Source organism: Pelmatolapia mariae, linkage group LG17, assembly GCF_036321145.2.
Source record: "Pelmatolapia mariae isolate MD_Pm_ZW linkage group LG17, Pm_UMD_F_2, whole genome shotgun sequence".
Lineage (NCBI taxonomy): Eukaryota > Metazoa > Chordata > Actinopteri > Cichliformes > Cichlidae > Pelmatolapia > Pelmatolapia mariae.
The window spans coordinates 27,486,253-27,511,052 of record NC_086242.1 but is presented as its reverse complement, the minus strand read 5'-3'; the positions used below and the strand labels follow the sequence as shown (position 1 = coordinate 27,511,052).

The window sequence follows — 24,800 nt, the reverse complement described above, 5'->3', positions numbered from 1 at the left end:
CTCAAAAAACTGTAAAATATTGTGCTTTCTGTCTAAAGTTACACACTCTAGGAACAGGATTACAGTATTAGCACAGTACAGAGAACGAGGAGTGAGTTTGGAAATGTTTGCTAATTAAGGAGGTATTTCAAGCAACAAAACTTTCCCTTGGCAGCATGACAAAAAATAAATACAGTTTTTTTTTCTTTCATTACATCGTATCTTCTCTGTTTTGTTAACAGAACAGAGCGATAAAGCCATTTAAATTGCTGAGGTGCATCATAAGACATACAGTAGTGCACTAGCAGGTCACGCTCATGTCCGTTCAGCTCTCAGATTTGTTTTAACATTATGCACAAAGTCTCTGTAGGCTACACATATGGTCTGCGAGAAAGGTCTCCGGCTGTTCGTCTTCCAACAACCATCATACGCCAGCATCAGCAGTAGTAACGCTTCCTTAAAAATCAGTGTCCACACTGACCTCTCAGCTGAGGATAAAGTGCCACATTGGACTTCATATAAAGAGACCACAAATGAGGAAGTACTTGTAGCAGTTCACAATACAGCCCGCAACTTATTGTCCGGTTTCCCAACATTTACCATGTATTATTTAGTGAATTCAAAGTGGATTTTTTGTGTGTAAGTCCTTGGAACTGGTTCGGGCATGGGCATCATTAAAGGAGGGGTCAATATGAGTTCTCTTTCTTTTATAGGTGCAGTTCCTGGCACCTTGGTAGTCTCTTGCAAACTAGGCAATAGCTCCAATGTTGCCTACAAATACTTGCTGGTTCTGTAAAATGTTGTTACAGTAGATTAAGGGAGTTTAAAGGAAATGAGAAACAAATTGTACGTTGAACATTTTAATCTTTGAGTACCTTTCAAGTGTTTTAGCAGTAAGGTCGAAATTTTATCTTTATGAAATGACAATTGGGGGTGTTTTAGACTAAAGGCCAAGTGTGTAATACCTAGTATTCCACTGGGTATGAGGTATATTAAAGAGTAGCCTAACATCCACTTATTTTTTGATAATGCATTATTATTGTGGGCATAGGCTATAAGATACAGTATGCTAGCCTCCACTTCTGACACAACAAATACCTAAAAATAACTACAGTGTAATTCATCCGTCTTTGTATCTACTTACAGAGTGGATACAAAGAGGTTACAGAGGGGCCTGTCCCAGCTGTCATAGGGTAAGATGCAGGGCACACCCTTGACAGGTCACCAGTTTATCACAGGACTAACACAAAGAGTAAATGGTAAATAGACTGGTTCTAAAATAGGGCTTCTCTACTTGAGAACATCACTCTTTCATATTCACACAGGGACTTTTTCTCTAGATCTAAGTGCTTTCCATCAAACATTTTTCCATGTTAGGAGCAACTTGGGGTTCAGTATCTTGCCCAAGGATACTTCGGCATGCAGACTGGAGCAGCCAACCACCAACCTTCTCTAAAGCCACCAGACAACCATTCACACCTAGAGCCGATTTAAATTCACTGATTAACCTAACCCTATGTGTGTATGTCTTTAGGTTGTGGGAAGAGTTCCCAAAGAGAGCATGCAAATTCCAGTCAGAAAGGTCCCAGACTGGATTTGAGCCTAGATACTTCTTGCTGTGAGGCAACAGTGCTAACCACCCCACAGCCTGTTTAGTTTTTTCCTTTAAAACTGCTAACTGTTGCCCCATAGTTTTACTGTACCTGTTGGTAAGTATTGTAAGGTACTGAAAAATACACTGTCAATTGAGAATTACTTGATAAATGCTGGGGAATTACACAGTGAGTCACAGGTTGTATTAACCGATGCTACAGAACAAAACAAAATTTAAAAAAACAAAAAACATTTGTGCCCTTTTCATGCAAAAAGATAGTGGCTTTAGCCAATCCCTGGATCTCCAATGTGTTGGCTGCAAATCACAAACACTTGATTGTGTCTCTGACATTTAGTGCAAAATAACCTACCTACAAAGAGATCTAAGATGTAGTGAAATCCAGTTTCAACGAGTCAAAACTACAGACAGTAAACTCACAGAGCACACATTATTGAAAGTTATTCTGCTGTACTTTGTCTCTCCACTTGGGTCTGCTTGTACCCTCGAGAAGGTGGCTCAAGAAAATCACCAACACCACTGAAGACGCTCATATTATCTGACATACACTAACTTCAATACAATATATTTTTGGCAACTCCTGAAGGAATCATAGTCACTACAAATGACACAAATTTACTATCATCATCATCTGAATCCTCAACATAAAAAGAGTTCATATAAACAATTAGTTTCCCTTAAAGTACAGGAAGTTCAGTCATCACTTGCTCAGGTTAGTGCTTGGAGCAGTTGTTAGCACAGAAGACAACTTGCAAAGCTGCTCACACTCCATTGGCTATGGCATGATTCCCGATCACCTCCCCACCAGTTGCAAGGGCGTATGAGGCAGGTACCGCTGCCAGAGCGGTGGCTGCTGCCACTGTAGCGCCCCCAGTGGCTGAGAGATGTAATGGTGTGTCGTGAACACGGGAGTAGTCCCTATCACTCTTGGCGAGAAGGAGGTGCTGCTCTCCCGGATGGAGCAGGGTCTGACGGGTAAAGGTCTCTCCATCAGCCAGGCTCTCCGGCAGTGGCTGTCCCCGTGGCTCAGGCAGCAGCAGGAGGCAGATGATGCACAGCAGGGTGCAGCAGGCAAAGATCACATGATGCAGGAAGTAGCCCTTCTGGTTGTGGAGCTCCATGATGGGTGCAGTGAGCATGCCAAAGCCAGCGCTAGCCAGGACCAAGCCCAGTCCTCCACCCCTGCAGAAAGAGAGGTCAGAGCTGATTTATTTCCAAGGTGTTCTGACGCACCTTAAACTAAAAACAGCAGCATTCTATAAGCATTCTTCATACAACAGGATTGGGACATCATTAAAAGTTGACTTCTTATTTTTTGAGATATAAACATGGTCAAATAATGTTAAATGGACTGCTTCTTATAAAGTAGCTTTCTACTACAGGCCTCACTTAGCTTGTCTCATGCAGCACTTTTTAACTATTCCTAAAGGCTTTCTAGCCTCCTAAATTACCTAAATTACTTCCTCAACATGTCTTGAAGGTCTCCAAAGGCCTGGTAATGAACTAATCATTTGATTCAAGTGTGCTGACCCAGTGTGATATCTAAAACCTGCAGGACGCCAGCCCTTCAGGCCTGGAGTTCCCCAACCCTGATGTAAGGAGTCACAGATTGACCCACGACTTTCTAATTGGTAGATGACCCAGTCTACTACTCGAGCCACAGTCACCACAATGCAAATAATGAGATCAGCCTACATACATACCCCTTTTTTTCCTATTTTTTTCTCTCTATTATATTTGCGAAAGTAGAACACATCACCTGTGCATGTCATAAAAACAGCTCTAGTTGTGAGCATAGAAGCCCCACCCACCTGCTGTTTGGACCTTCTGTTTGTAAGGGAAAGCCAGTCAGAACAATTGGAGGCTGGAGTGAAAGGGAAATGAGCTCAAATGGCTTTTTTTTTTTTCAGATGAAGAGGTTGCACCAAAGCCTAATGTAGGATATTTGTGGATTTTCTGACTGGTGAATCATATGGTGCTAATGTATTAGGAGTACAGAGCTGAAAGTGGGCAGGAAACATCCCACTTAAGAGTATTAAAAATGGCATGCTTTATCCAGCCACTTTTATCACTTTCTTAAGCTGACAACAGTCTTCACTCAGCATCTGGTCAGATCTGTTGATCTGAACCTCCTTCATAACTTCTTACAGCCCTTTTTCCATAAAGCCACGTTTTCACCAGTTTTCTGTGGAGCCACTGTAATCAATAATGTGGCACACATTTTTCTTTCCAAACACCAAACATTTGTCAGTCATAAACACACCACAAGAGGGAGCAAATATGCAATTTGAGAACAAAAGCTGTGTGCAGACACTGTCATAATAGACAATATTTTTTTTTAAAGTAATAAGACTGTTTGCTTTCATAAGATGTGTGTTGTGTTTATGACTACGCAGGCTCACCTGATGACAGTAGGAGTGATTTCAGCACAAAAGAAAATGCTGAGTGTGCTGACAGCATGAGAAGAGAACATCCCAATTATGGAGAAGGCCACAGAGAATTTCCTGTTAAGAGTGTCTCGCAAAACTGTTCAAAAGAGAGAAAACAAGCAATAAAAATCAGCAACAACAAATGTAGCATGATTCCAGGGACATAAATTACATTGTTTACTGTGTATCACTAAGTTATCCTCAAACCAGGGGAAAGGTTTATCATTTTAATTGTTTTAGATGATAAATCTCGCAACTGCAAATGTACCTGTGTCATGGCGAAGGCTGTACTTCCCAATCACTGGATTCCATTAGTGAGCATTGGAGAAAAGAGAGATGTCATTAGTAAGCACAAAGAGCAGCACAGCACTGACTCAAAACAAGCAGAATAAAAGCCTTCAGGAGAACAGTTTACCACTGAAGCCTGAAATAATGACTACATGCTGCAGATATAGGTCAAAGAGGAAGAATGAGGGGAAGCTCCTATTAGAATCAAGGTTGAGCTGCAGTTGGTACTGTTTTAATGACTAAGGGAAGGAAATCGAAGTGTTTGAGAATTTCAGCAAAAGTCTGGCTAGCATGGCTAAACCTTTTCAGTTACAGTTATCAAGCTAACTGCACGCACAGCATGTCTGACAAGCTTCAAAGTCGTCAAACTGTCAGATAAACAACAGGAGGGCACAACTAATTTCAGGATTAAAGCCGATCCAAAGAGGCCATCCAAAGAGTTTCAAGGATATATTCATGGTATTTTCACCAGTAAAAACAAGAGGTGAAAAGTGTAAAGACTGGATTAATAATGTTTCTATTAGTTTTGAGAAGAGAGGCTAAAGTTAGCATGCCTAGCTAATAGCTTGCTACTTATTTGAAATATAGTTTTACTTTGAAGGCAACAGGATAGTATAACATTACAGTCATGGTGTCTGTACAAAGTTGTTAGTATTTTAGACCTTTACACCAAAGTTTTGTTTGAGTCAAACTTTACAGTAACTTTAGTAGCTATAGAAAAATTCTGAGTAATCACTTTTATCCTGTGATAAAACCCTTCTGTCATGATGGTAGTGGTCTCCCCCCAAAAAACATGGCTGTAGATGCATTACAGTGCATCTATGTAACAAAATGTGATTGTGTAACAAAGGTGATTGTGGTTTGGAGCTATATAAATAAAGTTGATTTGAATGGTCTACTTGTGCATCTCTTTATTACTTACAGTTAAGCAAACCCAGCTGCAGCAGTGATGCCAGGGCTGTTATGATCATGAATGTGAGCAGCCCTCCACGCCGACCCATCAGCCCGACCGCAGGGCATAATGCTAGACAGGTTGCCACGGCGATGCCGGCCATGGTGTAATAGTCAGCATGGCACAAAGCCGTGGGTTGAGCCTCGGGGTCCATCATACTGCGAGCGAAGCAGTGGTGAATTCCATAACCTGTCAGACTGTACATCAAGACAAAACCACAGAATAAGAGAGTGGCCAATGAGGTGCCACCTAAAACATGCGTCCGCCACAGGGCACGTGAGGTTTGAGTATGTCTTCATTCTCTGGAGACCAGCTCATGTGTAATTCATGCTCTCAACACAACGGATGTTGGCTGTTATTAGCAAAGGAACTGTACAAGCCGGGACCACAAACGCAACACACTTACGAGTTGACACACAGCACCACAATGTTTTTCCACAGGTTCCTGGTGCTCATCATCTTGACAATGCAGCTCCTCTGGGGTTTCTTGTGCAGCTCCTGCTCCAGCTCTGGTAGGAAACATGAAACGCACACCTTGAGACCTTTCCTTTTCAGGTGGTAATGAGCACCCGGCCATAAGGGATCTCTAGCACGGAGAAGCTAAAGAGCTTTGGGGGGGCTTTAGATAGATGTAGGACATCGCTGTGCCCACTCTCATCATCCATCTGACTGCTTGGCTACTGGGAGAAGCAGCGACAATGAATCAAACACCAACTCGGGGGAACAAGAAGTGTCGTGGCAGAGAAAGGAGAGATGTGAGACACGTTAAATCTGTCGCAAGACAATTAATAGCCAGGGATCTCATTTATAAACATGGCGCATGCCGAAAATGAAGTCTGAAAAAGGCCTGTGCAACTTCCCACGCACAAGTTGGGAGTTTTCAAAGGCAATCTTGATGGGAGAATGTGCACACTGGTACAGAGAGTCCGACCCACGCTTATGAACATTTTGGAGACAGACAGAAATTAGCAGTGCACATTGTGAGGTGCTAAATTAAAGGCATGATGTAAAAACCAATACATAATACTTCACCTCATATGTTAAGTATGATTTCCTATAATGTAGTACTTATGGATCTACTTTATCATAAATATTGAAATGCCAGTAAGCCACGGCAGCACTGAGATGAGCAGAATCAAATATTTCTCCAACTCAACATCATATTTTTCATCATACATCCATTACACTAAATATCATCACAAGTTATTATAAAGTGGGCCAAGTTCACCACAGAAACAGCTTTTTGAGGGCAGGGTAGAAGACTGATTGAAGTGCACACATTTCTATACTGACCGTGATTTATAAAGGGAAGCTTCTGAGCTGGTGAGCATAGGCATGCTCTATAATTATTATTTTTATTTTTTGTCCACACCATCTCAGCTTCTCTGCTCAGGTTTAGTATGGATCCTACACATTCTTTTTAAATGAGACCCCAGGTGCTTTGTACTCAACTGAGATTTACAGGATAATAATGTTGTTGTTAACTGACAGTGCACATGCTCTCAGCACTATTTGGAAGTCAGACTTTGTGTATATTATAATAAAAAACCATTAACAACCTAAAGGACTATGGATCTTTACCTTATTGCGTTTGCATTTCATCATATCAATGGTCTGAGCAGTGCAACCTGGGCACCCTTCAAACAGTCATCTTTCAGTTTTATATGCATGTCAGTGTCTTTATATTCGTTGCTTGCTCATTTCATCACACCGAGCAGCAGCTGTAACGTAACATACTGCAGACAATTTAAATATATTGCAAAGTGAAGAGAACTGAAGGAAACCAACAGAAAGAATAGAGATCATGGCCCAGTGGTTGTGGGATCTTTCATCTTCTTGCTCCCTCTTGAATCCATCCTCACCTGTAAGAACTCCGCTTGGCTCAGTTGTCATGTCAACTTGGTTCTTCCTGGCAATCCGCAGCATCATGGCTTTGGACCGCCGGTAATGCTGGGTGGCCAGCAACCAGCGCAGGGATTCAGGAAAAATCCTGTAGAGGGAGTGAAAGAGGGGACATGGCGAGGAGAAGCAGACAAAGGATGAGCAGAAGATTTGTAAACGCAAGAAAGAAACAAGTGAGGGCAGAAGAAAACAAGAGGAGAAAGAGACTATTGTTTGTAAAATCAGAGCGAGCTTGTGTGGTGCCATGTGTACTGTACAAGCCATCGCCTGGCTCAGAGCTGTGGATTTTCTTCAGAGGGCGGGACTCACCAGACGTACGGCAGCATCAGAACGAAAGGACTGATTATGACGATCTGCAGGACCTGCCAGTCATCCCGGTTTGGCCAATGGCGACACAGAGCGGCCACCCCTGGCATCAATAGCTGCCCGCCCACCATAAGAAAACTGGCCACCATAGTCATGGAGAAACGCCAACCTGGCAAACACAGCTCGATCCCTAAAATAAAAAGACAAGCACGAGAACAAAAAGACTTCATTTTACAGAAAACATGGCTTCCTGTGGTGTCAGTGCGCCACGAGAGGCGAGTAAATTATGTATGCGCTCTGTGTGTTTGGATGTGATTACCATTATAAACTTGCAGCTGTCTTAATGGCCTGAAAGAGCATGTGTTTGTTTAATGGTGAGGTAGGCACTGAATTTCCTGTCATGAATTATTGAACACTTATTGCTGATCCTTCCCCTGAGAGCGCACTAGTTTAACACCAGGCCTCTTCATTAAGTTAGGATGGACTGCATGTGGAAGCGTGTGAGTGAGTTCAGCTGCTCGGTGAGCTTTTCGCTGGAACCGTCCTTTAATTCCTTCCCATGTGGCTGGGCTCCTATCCTTTCCCTTACTGCCTGTAACATGGTACAGTCCAGATGGCCTGGCCCATATGGCAAGGGCCTTTTGAAGGTGACCATTGTTGGTGGATGAGAAGGGAGGAAGGGGGGGATACTCACTATACTCACTAACCTGTACTGTCACTTGTTATTGTGAGGAAGAGAGAAAAAGCTGGGCTGGGGGCTTGACGGAGTAAAGAAAGTAGAGTAGGGACTGAATACAAATTACTTAACCCTCCAAAAGTCCCTCTATTCATCAGTGGAATCACCAGAGGAATGATAATAAAGACTGGTGTGTGAGAGAGAGTGAGAGAGAGAGAGACAGGAGGAAATACAGAGAAAAACACAATGAGGAAGAAGGAGGCGGGATGGAAAGATGACTAAGATTTTCAGATAAAAGAATGAAAGGAAAATGATTCAGCTAGAGGTTAGAGGTATTACTGAAATTCCCTTGAACTGTTTTTCTTCCCTAGACCTGAGTCAAAAATCTTCCCACACAAGGACCAAAACAGATGAAGGAAACTGCACTGACCCATAATCCTTAACCTGGCCGTCTGCTTCTACTTTTTCTAGCCAAAAAGACAGTGTGAGTCTGTCTCTCGCCCAGTGATGGGAGCAGTATACAGCTTTTCACTATTTTTTAACGTAGCGGTCTAAAAATATAGCATTAAATGTAAATTATCAAATCCAAATGTTTCCAATGTAAAAAAAATAATAATAATAACTTTATCTCAAATCACAAAAAGGAAACTGAGAAGTCAAACCACGAGTCAGAGTTGACCCAGGATGTGAATGTGATGGATGCTTAGTTACACTTCTGCTGATCGGCTTTATTTTCATATCGGTTTCTTGTCCTGTGTGTTTAGTAACCACACGCTGTTCCCAGATCTCGGTCAGTCTGTACAATTAAAACTGCACAAATCAATAATTTACTCAACAGCAGATCGAACGACTGAGTCTAATGTGAAAGAGGTCGCTAATGGTGACAAACAGACTGAGAAAATCACCCAACTCTGCTTTTTATATCCACCCTGCTGAGCAATTTAGCATTGTTTATCCCAGAAAACTCAACCCTGTATAAGGCAGCAACAGGTGGCCATTATTAAGCTTCAGTTAAGCTCTGTGCACTTCATAGGAAACAAGACCAAATGACAAGGATGATGCAGCTAAAAATACAAGTCGCTGACTTTAAATAAACAAGCTTTGTTTCAGCAGGATATGTATACTGTACGATAACACGTTACCCAAAACAACAATGAATGCAACTTCAGCTTTAAGCATTTGCCTTAACCCATGTCAAGCCATCAGTGCTAAATGTGTTTAAAATGTATTAGCTTCTTCTTCTCCTTGACTGTTTCTTAATATCCAAGTATGCAAGTTTTTATTTGTTTACATGCTAGTTTGTACCTGGGAAGTTCATTCGGGAGTCCAGACTTCCCGAGGACGGGAGGACGCAGTGCGATCATTCACAATTGGAAAGGCAGTGATGGTATTACAGTTCAGGTCCAGTGTGTTTTTACCACATTTTCACTTTAATTTCATTGTGATTTTTATTTACAATATACATTTTCCACGATAAACCTAATTACTAGATTTCTTTAAAAAAAAATCATGTTTAAAAAACTGGCTTTAAGCAATCATGCAAAATGCTTGGCTATAAAAGGACCAGCCATGTGAAATTATTTGGCAAGATTGCAGTAAAAACTGGACTGATTTCTTCATTAATTTACATTGGAGTGATCTGAGAACATGGTAAAGAGTTGTTACATGCCAGAGTACGTTGCTCTGTTTTTCTGTTGCTCCTGTCTTTCAGGTGTCAAGCCTCCACCTATTGGCCAATTCAAAGTTAATTGGCACACGTCTATTGGCTGACCTGGGCACAGTAGGTCAATAGCTTGCCAGGGATCATTAGAAAAGAGCAGCTCCCTGTACAGCTGGGCAGCTTCTGACTCTTGTGGAACTCTTGTTTGTAGGCTTCTGTGTACGTAAAACAGAGTGTGTTGGTGGGAGGCTGGACAAGTAAGCTTGGGGTACCCTATACACTGGCAGCAGAGGTTTGACTGTTACAGACACTAGGTTATGCGGTTGATGCCACTTGTATGTTTTTACTGGACTTTTTTGTCGAGCAGCTAGACGGGCCTTTTGTTTTGCATATTGCTTTATTTAGACCCAGGGAAGCTGTTGGCCTCTTTTTGTTTTGTTAATTTATTTGATTTGGCTCAACCGATTGGTCCTCCTTCCCCACCTTTTATTTTCCGTCAAGTTCATTGTTGTCAAGGCATGATATATGATAAATAAATCCTGCCTGAACCTAGCTGTTGTCCTTCTTCATTAATTTTGGTGGTCTTGTGTTACTGTCTCCTCCCTGCCTTAGCCCCCACCATGGTCAGGGGGGACGCAACACAAATGGAGGCTCGTCCAGGATTCAAACCCAGGACCTCTCGCACCTGAAGCGAGAAGCATACCCCTAGACATGATTCTAGGGGTATGCCACTGTTCTAGACATGCTACCTACTATAATATTAATTTTGTCTTTAGCTAAGCACAAACAAACAGATCATCTGACTCCATCTTATCTTATTCTTTGCATCTTCTTCTGTCAAATCAAACCCTTCGCATTTTGTATTCTACAGGTGTGTCGAAATACAAAGATTCGCTTTTGTAAGGTTAAAAAGTTTTGTTTGTTAAACCTTAATTTGCTTTACTTCCAGACAACACTAAACACCAAACTTTATCATCTGGAAACATAAAATTATCACTGCATTTTTACTCAGCTAGTATGCACATGTAGTTAGTTTGAGCTGCAGTCACTCAATATTACCTCTGTTCACAGTCAATAAGACTGAATCACAATCAAAAAGAGAAAATCAACTGTACTTTGGCAAAGGCAATGTATCCCTAAAGTAACCTCACAAAAAAAAAAAAAAAAAGCTACCCAACTCTCTGGGGTGGTGCCTGATCCTGCTGACTCTACTGGGATATCAATACGCACACACAAACAGGCATGCTGGCAAGGACCTTTTGTTCCAGCTGAGTGGGAGAATGGCTCTCCTTGTGCTGATTATCTCACTGCCCACTGCCACCCTCCCTCCTGTGTGCAAATCCCCCCCCCAATTCCCTTTAGCTCATCAGTGTGGTTGAAGTAGCTCTCACACCCTCCATAAAAGCACCTCCACCCCCAGCACCACCACAGTTGTTTTTTTTATCCCCCCACAGCTTCTCATACTTTGCATCTAAAAGTGAACAGTTATACAGAAAGAAAAAGGGTCTGAATAAAAAGAAGCTGATGGAATGGTCAAACTAATTTTCAATGATGAATGGTTGACAGTACTACCACACACACACATACACACACTTTTATGTTGTCTGCTGCTCCCTGGCTAACCTTGCCTCCGGCATGAGAACAGCATGGAGAGACAATTAGCTTCCTAACAGCATGAGCTCAGAGTGAGAACCACAGTCTGTGTTTGCGATTATGACGAAGATTTATAGCTGTACAGCTGGTGATGGGAAAAGATATTGTTGAAATTTTGGAAAAAGGCAGTGTCGTGTTCCTGAAACAATAAGCTATACTGGAGCAAAAAAAACAACAACAAAAAAAAACACTCAAAACTATTATAACAAGCTAATTAACTGTTCTTAATTATTTAACTTACTGAGTTGCTATAAGTTAAATGCCGCTGTCAGTATGCTAGCTTGCTCACAATACTGCTAGCTAAGATGCTAATTAGTGCTAAGCATGAAATAGAACCAAGAGAGATGGGATTTGTTAGGTTGTAATTGAACACTAAGAATCACAACAAGCATTACAAATTGACATGAGACGACCATGCAGTGAAAATGTATGCTATGCCTTCTGATGATACTGCCTAAGGGAAGCATGTATAATGTAAACAGAATTGGTCTAAGCAATGAACCCTGTGGAACTCCATAATTAACCTTGGTGTGTGAAGAGGACCCTCAGTTTACATTAACAAATTGGAGTCTATTAGATAGATATGATTTAAACCACTGCGATGCAGTACCTTTAATGTCTACAACATGCTCTAATCGCTCTAATAGAATATTATGGTCAACAGTATCGAACGCTGCACTAAGGTCTAGCAGAACAACCACAGAGATGAGTCTACTGTCAGAGGCCATAAGGAGATCATTTCTAACTTTCACTAAAGCTGTTTCTCTGCTGTGATGAGCTCTGAAACCTGACTGAAACTCTTCAAATAGTCCATTCCTCTGCAGATGATTAATTAGCTGTTTTAGAACTACTTCAAGAATTTGTTAGATAAAAAGAAGGTTGGACAAACCCCCCAACCCGCTCGGCCTGTTGATTAATTTAAACTAATATAATCATCCTGCTGCAACCAGGTTTCTAACAGGCAGAGTAAATTGATTTGTTGATCAATTATTAATTCACACTTAGTTTTAAGTTTATTTTTTGTCTGTTTGGGAGCTGACACAGTGGGGACTCTGTGGGGATGGGGTTTTGGGGGGGGGGGGGGGGTAACAGGAGGAGAGAAGCAAGAAGAAAGGCGTGTAAGACTGCAATTCTGCTTCCTGATCCCAACTCTGGATAGTCACGTTTTGGGGGTTTTAATAAATTTGGCCAAATTTCTAGACATGAGAACTGCTCCATCCAAAGTGGGATGGATGCTGTCTCTCCTAAACTGACCAGGTTTCCTCCAGAAAGCATCCCAATTATTTATAAAGCCCACATCATTTTTTTGGACACCACTCAGACAGCCAGCAATTAAAGGAGAACATACAGCTAAACATGTCACTCCTGTCCAATTGGGGAGGGGACCGACTACAGTAAACTACAGAGTCCAACATTGTTTTGGCAAAGTAACACACAATTCAATATTGGCTTTAGTGACCTCCAACTGACGTAACCCGGTGTCATTACTACCGATGTGAAATATAATGTTATAATTTATTGAAATTACGTTTACCTTTAGCCAGCAGTTTTAAATTTCCCTCAATGTCGCCTGCTCTGTCCCCTACAAGACAACTGACTATGGTTGCTGGTGTCTCTATCGTCACGAGCCCTAGTTCGATCCTGGGAGGAAGCACAAATCCCTTTGGGTTGCGTCAGGAAGGGCATCTGCAGTAAGGAATTTGCCGAGTCAAACATGCAGAGCTACCCACTGTTTTAACCCTTTGTGAATAGAAGCAGCTGAAAGTAGCTTTTACTCTCCAGTGTGAAGATTTGTGACTCTGCTTTATATGCTGTTTTTTTGTAAATGGACTGGTACTTTTATAACACTGTTCACCTATTCACACACACATTCATTCAGCACATTCTATTTCTTTTTAACTAATACATACAGTCTCTCTCACAATAATGAATGTTTTGGGGGAAATGTAGGGTTCAGTATCTTGTGCAAGGACACTTCAACACGAGACTGGTGGAGCTGAGGCTCATACCATCAATCTTCCACCTGAATTTCAATTCAATTCAATTCAATTCAATTCAATTCAGTTTTATTTATACGGCACCAAATCATAGCAGTTGCCTCAAAGCCCTTTATACTGTAAGGTAAAGACCCTACAACAATACAAAGAAAACAGAAAACAGTCATGCTGTTAGCATGTGAGGATTTAACTTAAAATAAAATACCAATTGGAATTTGGACAGACCAAACAAGCACTATGTAGACACCATATGGGGCTTCTGAAACCCCGCTAGGCATTTTTGTGGCATTTTATAGACTAAACAATATTAATCAATCATGACACAAATCTGTTTCAGCCTAAGGGGGTGACTTCATAGACAGCTTGACAAGGGCACAGCATCTGAGTCAGCAGAAGTCCTCACCATGAGCTCAAAACTGCACACACCTGCATACACCGTATAGTGCTTGTCTTTGTCATTTCCTACAAGGAAATCAAGGGGCAGAGACAGGGAGGAAAAGGCAAAGGCATTAACCTTGTTCCACTACTCTAACGCAACTGCAGCCTAATTCTTCTGGGCCCATGCAAATTACATTCACTGAAAATCTTTTGAGAAGCGAATACCAATCCCCCTCTAGGATTCAGTAGTGGTACTAAAAATTCTGCAGCTTTCTACAGTTGCTCCAGTGAATCTGCTGGGATTCATATGTTTGATTCACATGTTGACCCAGTTTATGGAGAAAAAGAAACTTACCAAATGTGTCTGTATAAACTTTTCAAATGACTCCTGCAGCATAAAATCCACTTTTCTGCCGCAGTATGCTGCAAACCAGAACATTCAAGTCAAGTCGGAGGTTCGTCAGTACAAGTCTTAAGTTTCAAATCCAGTCCTCCTTAGAGATGATCCCACTCAGCTGAGGAGCAAGAGAAACTTTTTCGTGTCGAGTCTGAGTCGTCTGGAGTCCTTATTTTTACTTGAATGTGCCATAGACATTTGGACACTTTGGGGAGGGTAAACAAGTTATAAATAGAGCTGACTATCATTCATCATTGGTACTACTGAACAAAAATGTATTTCTCCAAGCTTAATTGCAATGCAGGAAGGAACAGTATGTGAAACAAGTTATACAACAGCTGTTTAATCAGAACTTACATCTATTAAAGGTGAAATGGAGTCATCAGGCAAACTTAATCAGGAAATAAAGCAGGTGTTAAAAGGAAGAACACAAAGAGCGAATCAATGATGAGAAATAAAACTAAACTAAATAAAACTCTCGTAAGCTTGTTAGCGAACATTTGCTTATTTAGACATCCAGTAGATACATTTTAAAACTGTGTCTGTGTCCAAAGAGTCCTTGGGGAACTATGTGGCTCTTTAGCTGTTAAATGGTGCAGTGTGTTCACACAGAGTGTGCCAAGCTTTTGTAGAAAAAAAGCTGCCAGCTGTGGCTAAAATTTGCACTTTGATACTGAGCTAAAACCCACACAAGGAAATGTAGTCTGAAAACAAGGTGAAAATACTTTTTTCAGTAGTACCATTGGGCTATACGAGATATCAAAAAAGTACATATAAATACAACACACCATGAGGCACCGTGCGTTTTTTATTTGACAAAAATATAAAATCCCCCTATGTGCACTAAAGGTGCTCTATATTTGGATATATTCAGGGCTATATGAGAACTATAAACTACATGGAATGTTCACATGGGGTCTATGGACCAGTGAATTTTGTCAATAATTACTGCTGTAAAAAAGCATATTTTTGGACACTTTTTCAAGAAGACTATGTCTCCAGGATTGTTTTCAATGTTTGAGCAAAAAGAAAATAATGCCTGAATTGTAAGTCCAAAATTTAACATCTGTGGATGTTGGATGCTTGGTGGGTTAACCTGCTAACCAGAAAATCCAAATTTCAAATGGAAATTCATCATGATGTTACGCAAAACTGAAGGAAGGATCCCACTCCAGTAGGCTGGTTATTATAACTATTAGAGATGTATTGTATGTAAGCATGAGTTGGAACCAAGTCCACCAGGTCTTGGATTCAAACACCCAGTTTCTCAGTTTTGGGTGGCTTACAAATCAGTAACTGCATAAATGGTTTGCAGGCTCTTATTCCCAGCAGGTCAGTTAATGCCAGGGTGTTGGTGTAGCTCGTTACACAAAAGCGGACACATCAAGTTATGGCGTCAGTGTTGTTCTAAGTGTGTAAACCTAAGCAGTGAGTGAAAAAAAGTCGTAAGAAAAAAGGAAAACCAAAGTGCAAAACGCAAAGGTAACAAAGTGCCTGGCGTCTGACTGAATGCCTCTCTGGCATTGAGTTGACATGCTTCATTAGATTTTGTTGGTTTTTGAAAAGACTGTTTCTCATTGGAAGTATAGCAGCTAATGTAAATATAACCATCTCCTGAACAAAATCCATGGCCTACAACTCAAAAGTTTAAAAAAATGTGGAACAGAGGTCTATTTTAAATACTTTGTCCAGAGCGTGCATAATGGTCAGCCATGTTTTCATGACGAGGCTCAGCGTTCTCTTCTGAAACGGACAGAATAAGAAGGAAAAAAGCACGAGGAAAAGGAAACGCTATCCCCTGCAGTTCCCAGAGGACGACTCAGAGGAAGGTGCCATATTACAAACTAATAAGCCCGTGCAGAAATTGTGAAACAACCAAAAACGCACTACAACACACTACAACGTGCACGTGAACACATTTATATTAGGCAAGCTTCACGGCAGCTCAGTGGATTTTATTATGTGCTGTGTGCTACAGAGAGATAACTAAAAGATGAGAGATTTTAAATGAGCCTCCAGAAAATGAGCGCGCGATTGTGTGAGCGCTGGTAGTAATAAGAATGATGGGGTGAAAGGGTGAGGGAGAGAGGGAGGAGGAAGAAGATGGTGTGAATGGGGAAGTTGAGGTAAGCAAAGAGGGGGGAAATGGAAAGGGCTGGAGAGCTGCTGGATTTAGAAACTGGAACTCAGCACAGCAGCAGAGGGTGAAAGGAGGTGGAGGATGAGGCAGGCAGAGAAGAGTGTTTTTAGACACGATAATGCAGACAGAGCAGTGCATCCACAGCATAGACAAAATCATCTATAATACAGAGCCCGCGTGCTACATGCTTATTTTTGCATTTCTTCTTCCTGCTGCATGCTATTTCCAACTCAGCAGTCCAACAAACACTACAATTATGTGCCTCTGTTGTTCCTCAGCATCTGTTTCTAACAGCACTTTCAGAACACTGAGACACTCTCTATTATTTTGCTTCCCTACTACAGCTCATTGGGTTTGAAATGTAACGTGACTTTGGGATTAAAATATTGCCTCTGAGCTTTAATTTGAGAATGTTTACATCAATGATGGCTGTAAACATCTGGCCCCTTTATGCACACGGTTCCCCTGTTATGGCGCAGTGCAGCTGGATAATAATACTCAACATTACAGAATAGCCAGCCATAGGGGGTTATGATAGAAAAGGAGCGTTCTTGACTGGTTAGTTCAATCACATGACCTTAATTTAGTTTCACCTGCCCCCAGCCTATCAGTGAGCAGTGAACATAGACACAATTACTCACACTCACATTCACAGCTAAGGGCAGTGTAGAATCACCAGTTAGAATAACATGCATATCTTTGGACTGTGGGAGTATCAGGGTACTCCACAGAAATTGCTGTTATAGTTTCCATCTGCAGCGATAACTGATGACTGTTTAAGTGAGTGAGTTAAAACTAGCCTTTTGAAAAGTTCAAACGAAATGAAATTAAATGATTTGTAAACTTGGAAAATGGACGTGTTTATTGAGCCTCTAATTGTCAGCAGTTGACTGAGAGTAAACCATTTTCTAAAGCATCCTACGCAATAAAAGTTTTTAAAAAAGCAGGAGCTCAGCCTGAAAGCTGGGTGGAGACAGTTTGGATAATCGGTTTGCTTTGACTGCTTTCCACATAAGATAGGATGCAAACTTAGAAAGATTCCCAGCTTGTCCGATCGCCTGGCTTGCTGTGTTTCTCTTGCCCTGCAGGACGTCTTTCCTAGATCTCAGAGAAGATAGGACAGTCACGGCATCATGAAGTTGCCTGGGGAATACCAGGTGCTTCGTTGATGAAACAAATAGAAACGACCACTTAAAAATAAATCCAAGGTAGCGATTACAGCCAAAAGAACAAAACAATATGTCGTTGACTGACTTCACTATTTCTGTCCTACTCTACCTCTCTTGGCAAACAACAGAAGGTGATACCAGTAGATTAATAAGAAATTTTCTATTAACAGTTCCACCTGCATGTGTATGTTTTTAGCTTGCAGTGAAGACAACTGCAAACTGTGTTCCACTGTTCTGTTGTCAGGTGTAAGTACAGTATGTAGCCTTTACTGTTAATGGGATGGCAGCATCTATTTTCACTGTCATAGTCTGAGTTCACTTCAAAGAGCACCAATCTGTGGCGGGGAGCCGACTGTTCCTCCTACTGCATGCATCCACACCTCACACAAACACCTTTTTTGTTGCACTTCAAAGTGCATACAGACAATCTGTTGTCTCACACACACACACAAAAATAATCCCACACACAAACAGTTACTTATCCCATCATTGTTAGCTTGGAACACACAAACAAGTGAAACACAGAAAAACTGCCCCACGCTACAGACATTTTTCTTTAGTGAGCAGACTGTGAAAACAGCAGCGAAAGGGGTGAAGCAATTCATTAGCCAACTATAGAAACAGAGGATCAAATGTATGCTGTGTGACATTCACAATGTCAAGTATGTGAGAAAAAAGTGCAAAAATGATAATGAAACAAAAACAGGCTTCTGACGTTTTAGGAACAAGGTGGGAAACAACGTCTTTTTTTTTAAATGACATTTTAAAAAATTTGACAGCCCACAAACATGACGCCCCGAGAAAAAGCTAAGCACATCCTTACTGCTTCCATAGGAAATACAAGTATTAAAGCGGGGATCATACTTTCCATGGCCACGAGTCCACTAGGGTCTGTTTGGGTCCCAGTGACGTACATTTAGTCATCAGACTGTTAGTGCAAGGGTTCGTGTGAAGGTCTGTACACCTGCCTATTTTCTGTGACCACACAGATGTTTCCTCTTCTCTGCAACAAGAACTTGGCAGCATAGCTTAGGTTTGTAAAGCTGCAGATGAACAAACCACAAAACTTGTGAAACAACGTCCTTTGGACAAACAAGACCACAGTGGAGATTTGGCCACAGTGCACAGCATATCACCACAAACACCTCATACTAACAGTCGAGTACAGTACTGAAGGAGTGAGGAGATCATATTCTGTGGCCTTTCATACATTTTCTATTATATCATATTCTTTGTAACGACCCAAACTCCAAGTGGTTATCAGTAATATTAAAGCAAAACCTATTATGTTAATTTCCATTTACACATTTTTATTCTTGGACTTGTTGATTCACTCATGATTCATAGTTCAAAACAACCCTAATTCATCTTATACTGGGCCTTCATGCAGCCACACAGTTCATCTTTTAGCTCCCTTCCCCTCCCTTTAAGACTTTGTTTCCTGATCGTGAGGGACTTCTGTGCTCACAGCAGAGCCAAGAGTACAAAAAACTACCCGAAAACAGCATTTTAGAGCAGACTGAAGCCCGAGCTGTTGTTTTACAGGGATTAATAGCATATGGACTGATCTCGCTATTTAAAACTTTAGTCATATTTACAATATGATCATCCCCCACTGGAACAGTATATTCATGCAAATAAGAAGAAGCACAATAGGGACATTTAATGTAATCCCAATGAGTGCAGTTTTCCCATTTCCATGTCTCCTTCACGACTCCCAGTTTCTTGGATTTAAAAGCCATAAAAACAAATATTCTCATATCCATCACAGATTAAATCTGATTCCTCACAAGGCTCTTGGCAGACAGCTCGGGGGAATCTATTTTGCTTGTTTGTTTTCAAAAGCAGTTCAGATGAGATTTATCCAGGACCCCTGCAGAGAGGGACAAAACCCACCCCAAAGCCTTATCTTCAAGTCTACCCTCTCTTCACGCATAATGTATGACTAATCTCACTGTGGCCTGAGAAAGAGGGGGCCAACAGAGCAATGAGAAAGAGTGAGTGAAGCGGTGAAGAATGCAAAGGGGTCAAAATGAAAGTATCTGGTGTCGGTTTTAAAAACCTCTGACTCTTCTGCAGAACATGACACAAGGAGAATATGTTTGGAGTGAAAAAACAACGTTACTGTAAAACATATTCCACTTTAACATTGAGCACCAGAGTATCATGGTGTGCTGTAGCAGCTAACTTTAACAATAAAAGCATATCATACTTCAGATTCAGCCACCAGATCCACTAATGGAAGCTCCTAATAGAGATTCAGGGCCAGGGTTAGTGTTACCACCTATGATGACTTAGACCTCAGAGAGCTAAGTAGCCGAGTTTAAGTGCAGTTAGTTTTTCTAAGCATCAAAGTTGAGTTATATGATTCCCTTGACTTTGTGATGTTTTCCAAAGAGGTCAAGGTGGAGTGTTTAGAAATGATCAATCATGTTGGAGTATTTAAACTTCCACCCAAGATATCAGTCGATACATTTAACTGTTGCCGAGTTATGATCAAATTCATTTGGCTTTAGCAGATTATTCTAGGCTTTCATAATAGCATTACTGCCATTGCCAAACACAGCAAAGGATACACCAGGAAAGAGAACGGAACAGAAAAAGGAGAGAAGAAAAAGACCAAGCAAACAGGCATGAGAAGGTGAAGGCTTGTACTTACTGAGCACGTAGAGGGAGAGAGCAAGGCCCGCCAAGCAGAAACCCTCAAAGAAGCGCAAGGTGCTGAACATGGTGACATTTACAGAGAAGGCAACACTCAGACCAAACACCAGCATGAAAAGCACCGAAAGGATCAACACTGGGTGTCGACCAAACCTTAGAAACAAGAGAGAAAGACAGGGAGATAAAGACGTAGCAAAGAGCTTAAAAACCCAGTCAAACTGAGAAAGAAACTTTTCATGTAAAGTCCGGAGAAAGAGAACATTGCATTCATCGTTTCCTTCAGACTCTAAGCACGTCCTGGTCTGGAGGGGCGGGGGAGGGTTAGGAGGTCACTGGGTCAGGTCCCAACTGAGGCCTCATGGCCCGCGTGCTTCTTTACATTGTTTTCTTTACATTGTTGTGCATAGTTGCTGATCCCTAACACAATGCAGGTACTTATTTTCCCACGATGCCACTCGGGTGGCTTGCAGACGGCAAAAGTGACCATAATTAACTTGGTGACAGTGGCATTTTGCTCAGTTACAAAAGATATTGTATCATTTAGCTTTGCAGATAGTTCGATGTTTAACCATTAAGGCTCTGCGATACTCTTCCTACCACTCCTACAGAAGCTGTCAGACATTTTGTTTTTCTTATTCTCGATAACTCTGGATAAACCACTTTTACAATCTGGTTAATGCCAATTCCACTGTTTGTCTTTTTAGTTTGATTTTGTTGTTATTGATTTTTGAATGCCTTTAAAATCCTCCTCACACAATTTTAGATATTTTTAAATATCTAGCCAGCTAAAGATCGATGTGACATGACAGTCAACAGCGCTAATATCAGCTGATGCTGATCTTCACCCAATCAACTGGTCCATCCTTCGATAATACATTCGCTGGCCTTTTTTTGTCATCTCGCTAGGACCAGGTTGGACCCTTACACCACCACCAACCTGAGCCATTACATGCAGGATGGATCTTTGCTTTCATGCTGCTTATGGGAAATTCTGACAAGATTTGAATGTAGCAGCAGAAACAGAGGCTCATGTTTCCATGTTCTATTGTTCAATCCATGCAAACTGTAGCCTCATTATACTGTCATTTGCTGACAGCAGCAGTACTCAGCGTGGTCTTCTGCCCGTACAGTCCATCTGCCTCGAGGTTCGACGTGTTGTTCAGAGATGCTCCTCTGCATGCCTTGGTTGGAATGAGTGGTGATTTGAGTTACAGTTGCCTTATTATTAGATCTCAGCACTCTGGGCATTCACCTCTGACCTCTGACATTAGGAAGATATTTGCACCCAGGTAACTGACCATTTTCTTTAAACTCTACAAGCTGTGTGGGAAAAGCCCAGCAGATGAGCAGTTCTGACAAGATAAACCCATCTGGTACCAATAGCCAACATTCAAAGTCACTTAAATCACCTTTCTTTCTCAATCTGAAGTTCAGTTTGAACTTCAGCAGGTCATCTAGTCCATGTCTAAATGCACTGAGTTCCTGCCATGTGATTGATTGATTAGATATTTCAGTTAACAGTTAAACAGTGGTGCCTAACAAAGTGACCAATGAGTCTATATTCTTTGAGTTTATTGAAACAATAATGCAGCACAAAGACATACTGCAGTGTGTTAAAGGGAAAGAACACGGTTTTAAAAGAATTGGTTTGGTTAATCGTTACTTACACTTTTTTTTCCTTCTTCTAGATATGTTTGGCTTTTCTTTGGGAGCTTTTTTTCAGCCTGCCTGACCATGTTTTTCTGATTCCAAGCAGTTCAAGCAGTGCTGTGAACACTGTTACCATAACTTGTAAAAATGCAGATCTTAGTTGTGACACCTGGAATTATCCTTACAGTCAAACAAAACAGACAAAGAAGGAGGCAGCGTACCAGTCAGCCATGACACCCATCACTAGGTATCCAAATATGGAGCCCACAAGCAAAGAGAACTTGGCAATGTGAACCTTCCAGGCCGAGTCACACACTAGGTTCCACTGGAACAGAAACAAAAAGAATGAGAGAAACATAAGTCAGATATTGTTTTCAGAGAAAGGCACTCACAACATGTTGAAAGGGAATAAGACATCAGGAGGAGCTGAGACACTTATAATAAGAACGCTGCACAGAAGCCAAAAAAGAAACGTGGGCTTCTCTCATCAGAATCCTGTCAAACTCTTTTCACTCTCTGACTCACTGTGTTGATAATTCATGAAGTCGGACGCATCTGCGAACATGCTACGAACACTTCTGAAATATTCAAGCGTTCATCCCACATCTATATTTATGTGTGTTTCTGAGAGACAGAGAGAGCAGACACAGTACATGTGGGAAAGCAGCTGTATGTCTGTTATAACAACAATCAATAGTTTCCCACTCTTTCCTCTAAGCCAGTGGGTCAGTGCACACACCGCTGCAGCACTCAGCATCTGAAGTTTAGCCAAGGACACATGCCGAAGCACTACGTGTGCACCGTACTTGTGCATAGCCTTGACAGCATCTGCAAGAGAGCCCAGTGGAGTGACTGAGCTGTGTGCGAATCCAGTGTTGGTGTTTAACGATAATTTACACAGCTCCCTGCTGAGCGTCCAACTGCACCGCAAAACGCGAGTAGAGAGAGACAGTTAGAGGTTATGCTCTATGATGGCTCGACAGCACAGCCACTGTGAGTTTATTAAGTGTGGGCTTTTAGCACCGCTTTTATCTGAGAAAGCAGGTGTCATTAATGCACAGATGCAGAAGCAACGATCAGCATTGTTGCTTATTAACGTTCAGCCTCTTCTTGTCACAAGGATTCAGTTTGGTGGGGTTTTTTTTTCTGAATTCTGTCTCTGTAATTGGATTTCAAGAAAAAATAAATAAACTAAGGTTTTAACATAAGCACATGTCAGAATTAACCTGCTCGAGGACCCCGGGGCAAACATGTCAAGCAGAGTCTATGCTTCTGTGTTTATTGTGCTTGAATACTAATGTACGTGCTTAAACCTCCCATGATGCACTGAGCACTTCTCCTCCATTGGCCTCTTTTGACTCGCCATCTGTTTATACACAACTTCTGCATGTCATTAACTCTTTTTCGGCTCTGTTCTGTAGTTTGTGTATGTGTTAGGCTCTCCAGGCTCCTATTTTCTCTCTTCTCTTTCTCTTTCTGCACACTCTGGAATTCAGGCGCTTACGTGTAAGACGTAAAAAGAGTCTCATTATTCTCTTTGAACTGATGTACCAGGCAGCACCAGCTCACTCCAAAGCACAATAAATGAATAAATAAATGAATAAACAGTACGCGGGTCAGTGGGTAACGTGTCAATCAAATGTCTGAGGCTGGCAGTAGTGATGATGACGGCAGTCCCCCCGCACCCCCACCTACCCACCCCTGAATAACACTATGGGTCTATGGCGCTCACTCGTTACCTTGGTAACCACATTCTGACTAAGTCCCGTCTGCAGCTCCAGCCTCCACTCCTTACAAGCGCACAGCATTCCGACGCCGTCGCCGTATCCGTGCCCGGTGCCGTTGCCTGTGGGCTTCAGCGAGGTCGCGATGCTGGTGACGGTGACCGGCGGGGACGCCGAGGTCCAGTCGCTTTCGTTTGCCAGTGGCTGCACGCAAGTGCCATTGGGCTGCGCCAGGAGGAAGTAATCCGAAAACTGGCTAAAGCCGATGAACAACGCCGGTATCCAGGTCAGGACCACGAGCTGCTTCTGGTGTTTCCCGAAGCCCCCGAGAGACGGCAGAACGGAGCCGTCGATGTGCGGCAGCAGCCGGGGCGCCGGGCGCTCCACCGGGGTGAAGCCGTTCTCAGGCGTGTGGTCCTGCGCCTCCGGCCGTCCCGCTGCCATTACGACCGGGCACAAAGAGAGCAGCTGTGCGCAACAGCGGGCGAAGCGAAGCCCCCGCTCTGTCGCTCTCCGCGCACTCTGCGTTAAGCCCTTTGACACAAAGGAAGCCAACAAAAGCACAAACCCAAAAACACACACAGACAGAGAAAGAGAGAGAGAGAGAGAGGAGGGGAGGGAGGTATCCGGTCCGTGCGGGCGCGCAGATGCACCGAATCACCAAGCAGTCGTCCTCATGGCGACGGGACTTGAAGTGACCGGTGGGTGTCCGAGTGGAGCGGCTGTGTCAGGAGGAAGATGACGCTGTGGAGAAGCTCCCGGAGAGCGGTGGGCTCGGACGGGCATGCTCACGGGCACGGGCTTTGTATTCCATGAGTGCAGCCGGATCCATCCATGCGCCAGGCCCGGTGGTTGAATGGAAGTGTGATACTGAGCTGCATTCAGATCTTCGCAAGATCTGCCGGTTCCTCATCCGCGAGTGCCACAGGTCTCATACCTGTCCAAAACGCGACCCTCTGCAGGTGCGCGTCATTTATCTCCTCGAGCCCGGAATGCGCGTCCTCGCAGACATCACGAGTCCACTTTTGAGAGCGCTTAGTTCAGAGACGCAGTGAAGCGCGCTGCTCGGTTTGTCACAGTCTAGTCAATGGGACGCTGTGCCAGAGAGGGGCTTGGAGCAGTAATGGGGGACGGAAGACAAACCCCGCCCTCCTTCGTCGCGCTATGCGCTGCGATTGGAGAGCCTTCAAAGAGCGACTGCATCACTGACGGGCATCTGCAGGCAAC

The 24,800-nt window shown here is 42.5% G+C and overlaps 1 protein-coding gene across 1 annotated transcript; it reads right to left on the bottom strand.

The window, feature by feature from the left end:
* Window positions 1-139: 139 nt before the first annotated feature.
* On the bottom strand, window positions 140-24,706 carry LOC134646778 (solute carrier family 22 member 23). Its single transcript, XM_063500706.1, has 10 exons — window positions 23,589-24,706; window positions 22,071-22,174; window positions 20,198-20,352; window positions 7,472-7,658; window positions 7,123-7,250; window positions 5,667-5,769; window positions 5,231-5,457; window positions 4,289-4,321; window positions 3,994-4,117; window positions 140-2,773 (listed from the first exon to the last, which is right to left on the bottom strand). Exons 1-10 carry the CDS (start codon window positions 24,015-24,017, stop codon window positions 2,353-2,355), a joined length of 1,911 nt encoding a protein of 636 aa, XP_063356776.1. The 5' UTR covers window positions 24,018-24,706; the 3' UTR covers window positions 140-2,352.
* Between the last annotated feature and the right edge of the window lie 94 nt (window positions 24,707-24,800).

What these genes read in the sequence shown, in the direction of transcription:
- LOC134646778 (XM_063500706.1), bottom strand. Translation starts at nt 24,017, where the DNA reads ATGGCAGCGGGACGGCCGGAGGCGCAGGACCACACGCCTGAGAACGGC. An exon ending in GCCAAGCGGAGTTCTTACAG is followed by an intron (nt 5,770 to 7,122) that starts GTGAGGATGGAT and finishes GTTTCCTACCAG; the next exon opens with AGCTGGAGCAGGAGCTGCAC. An exon ending in GTGGTGCTGTGTGTCAACTC is followed by an intron (nt 5,458 to 5,666) that starts GTAAGTGTGTTG and finishes CTTGATGTACAG; the next exon opens with TCTGACAGGTTATGGAATTC.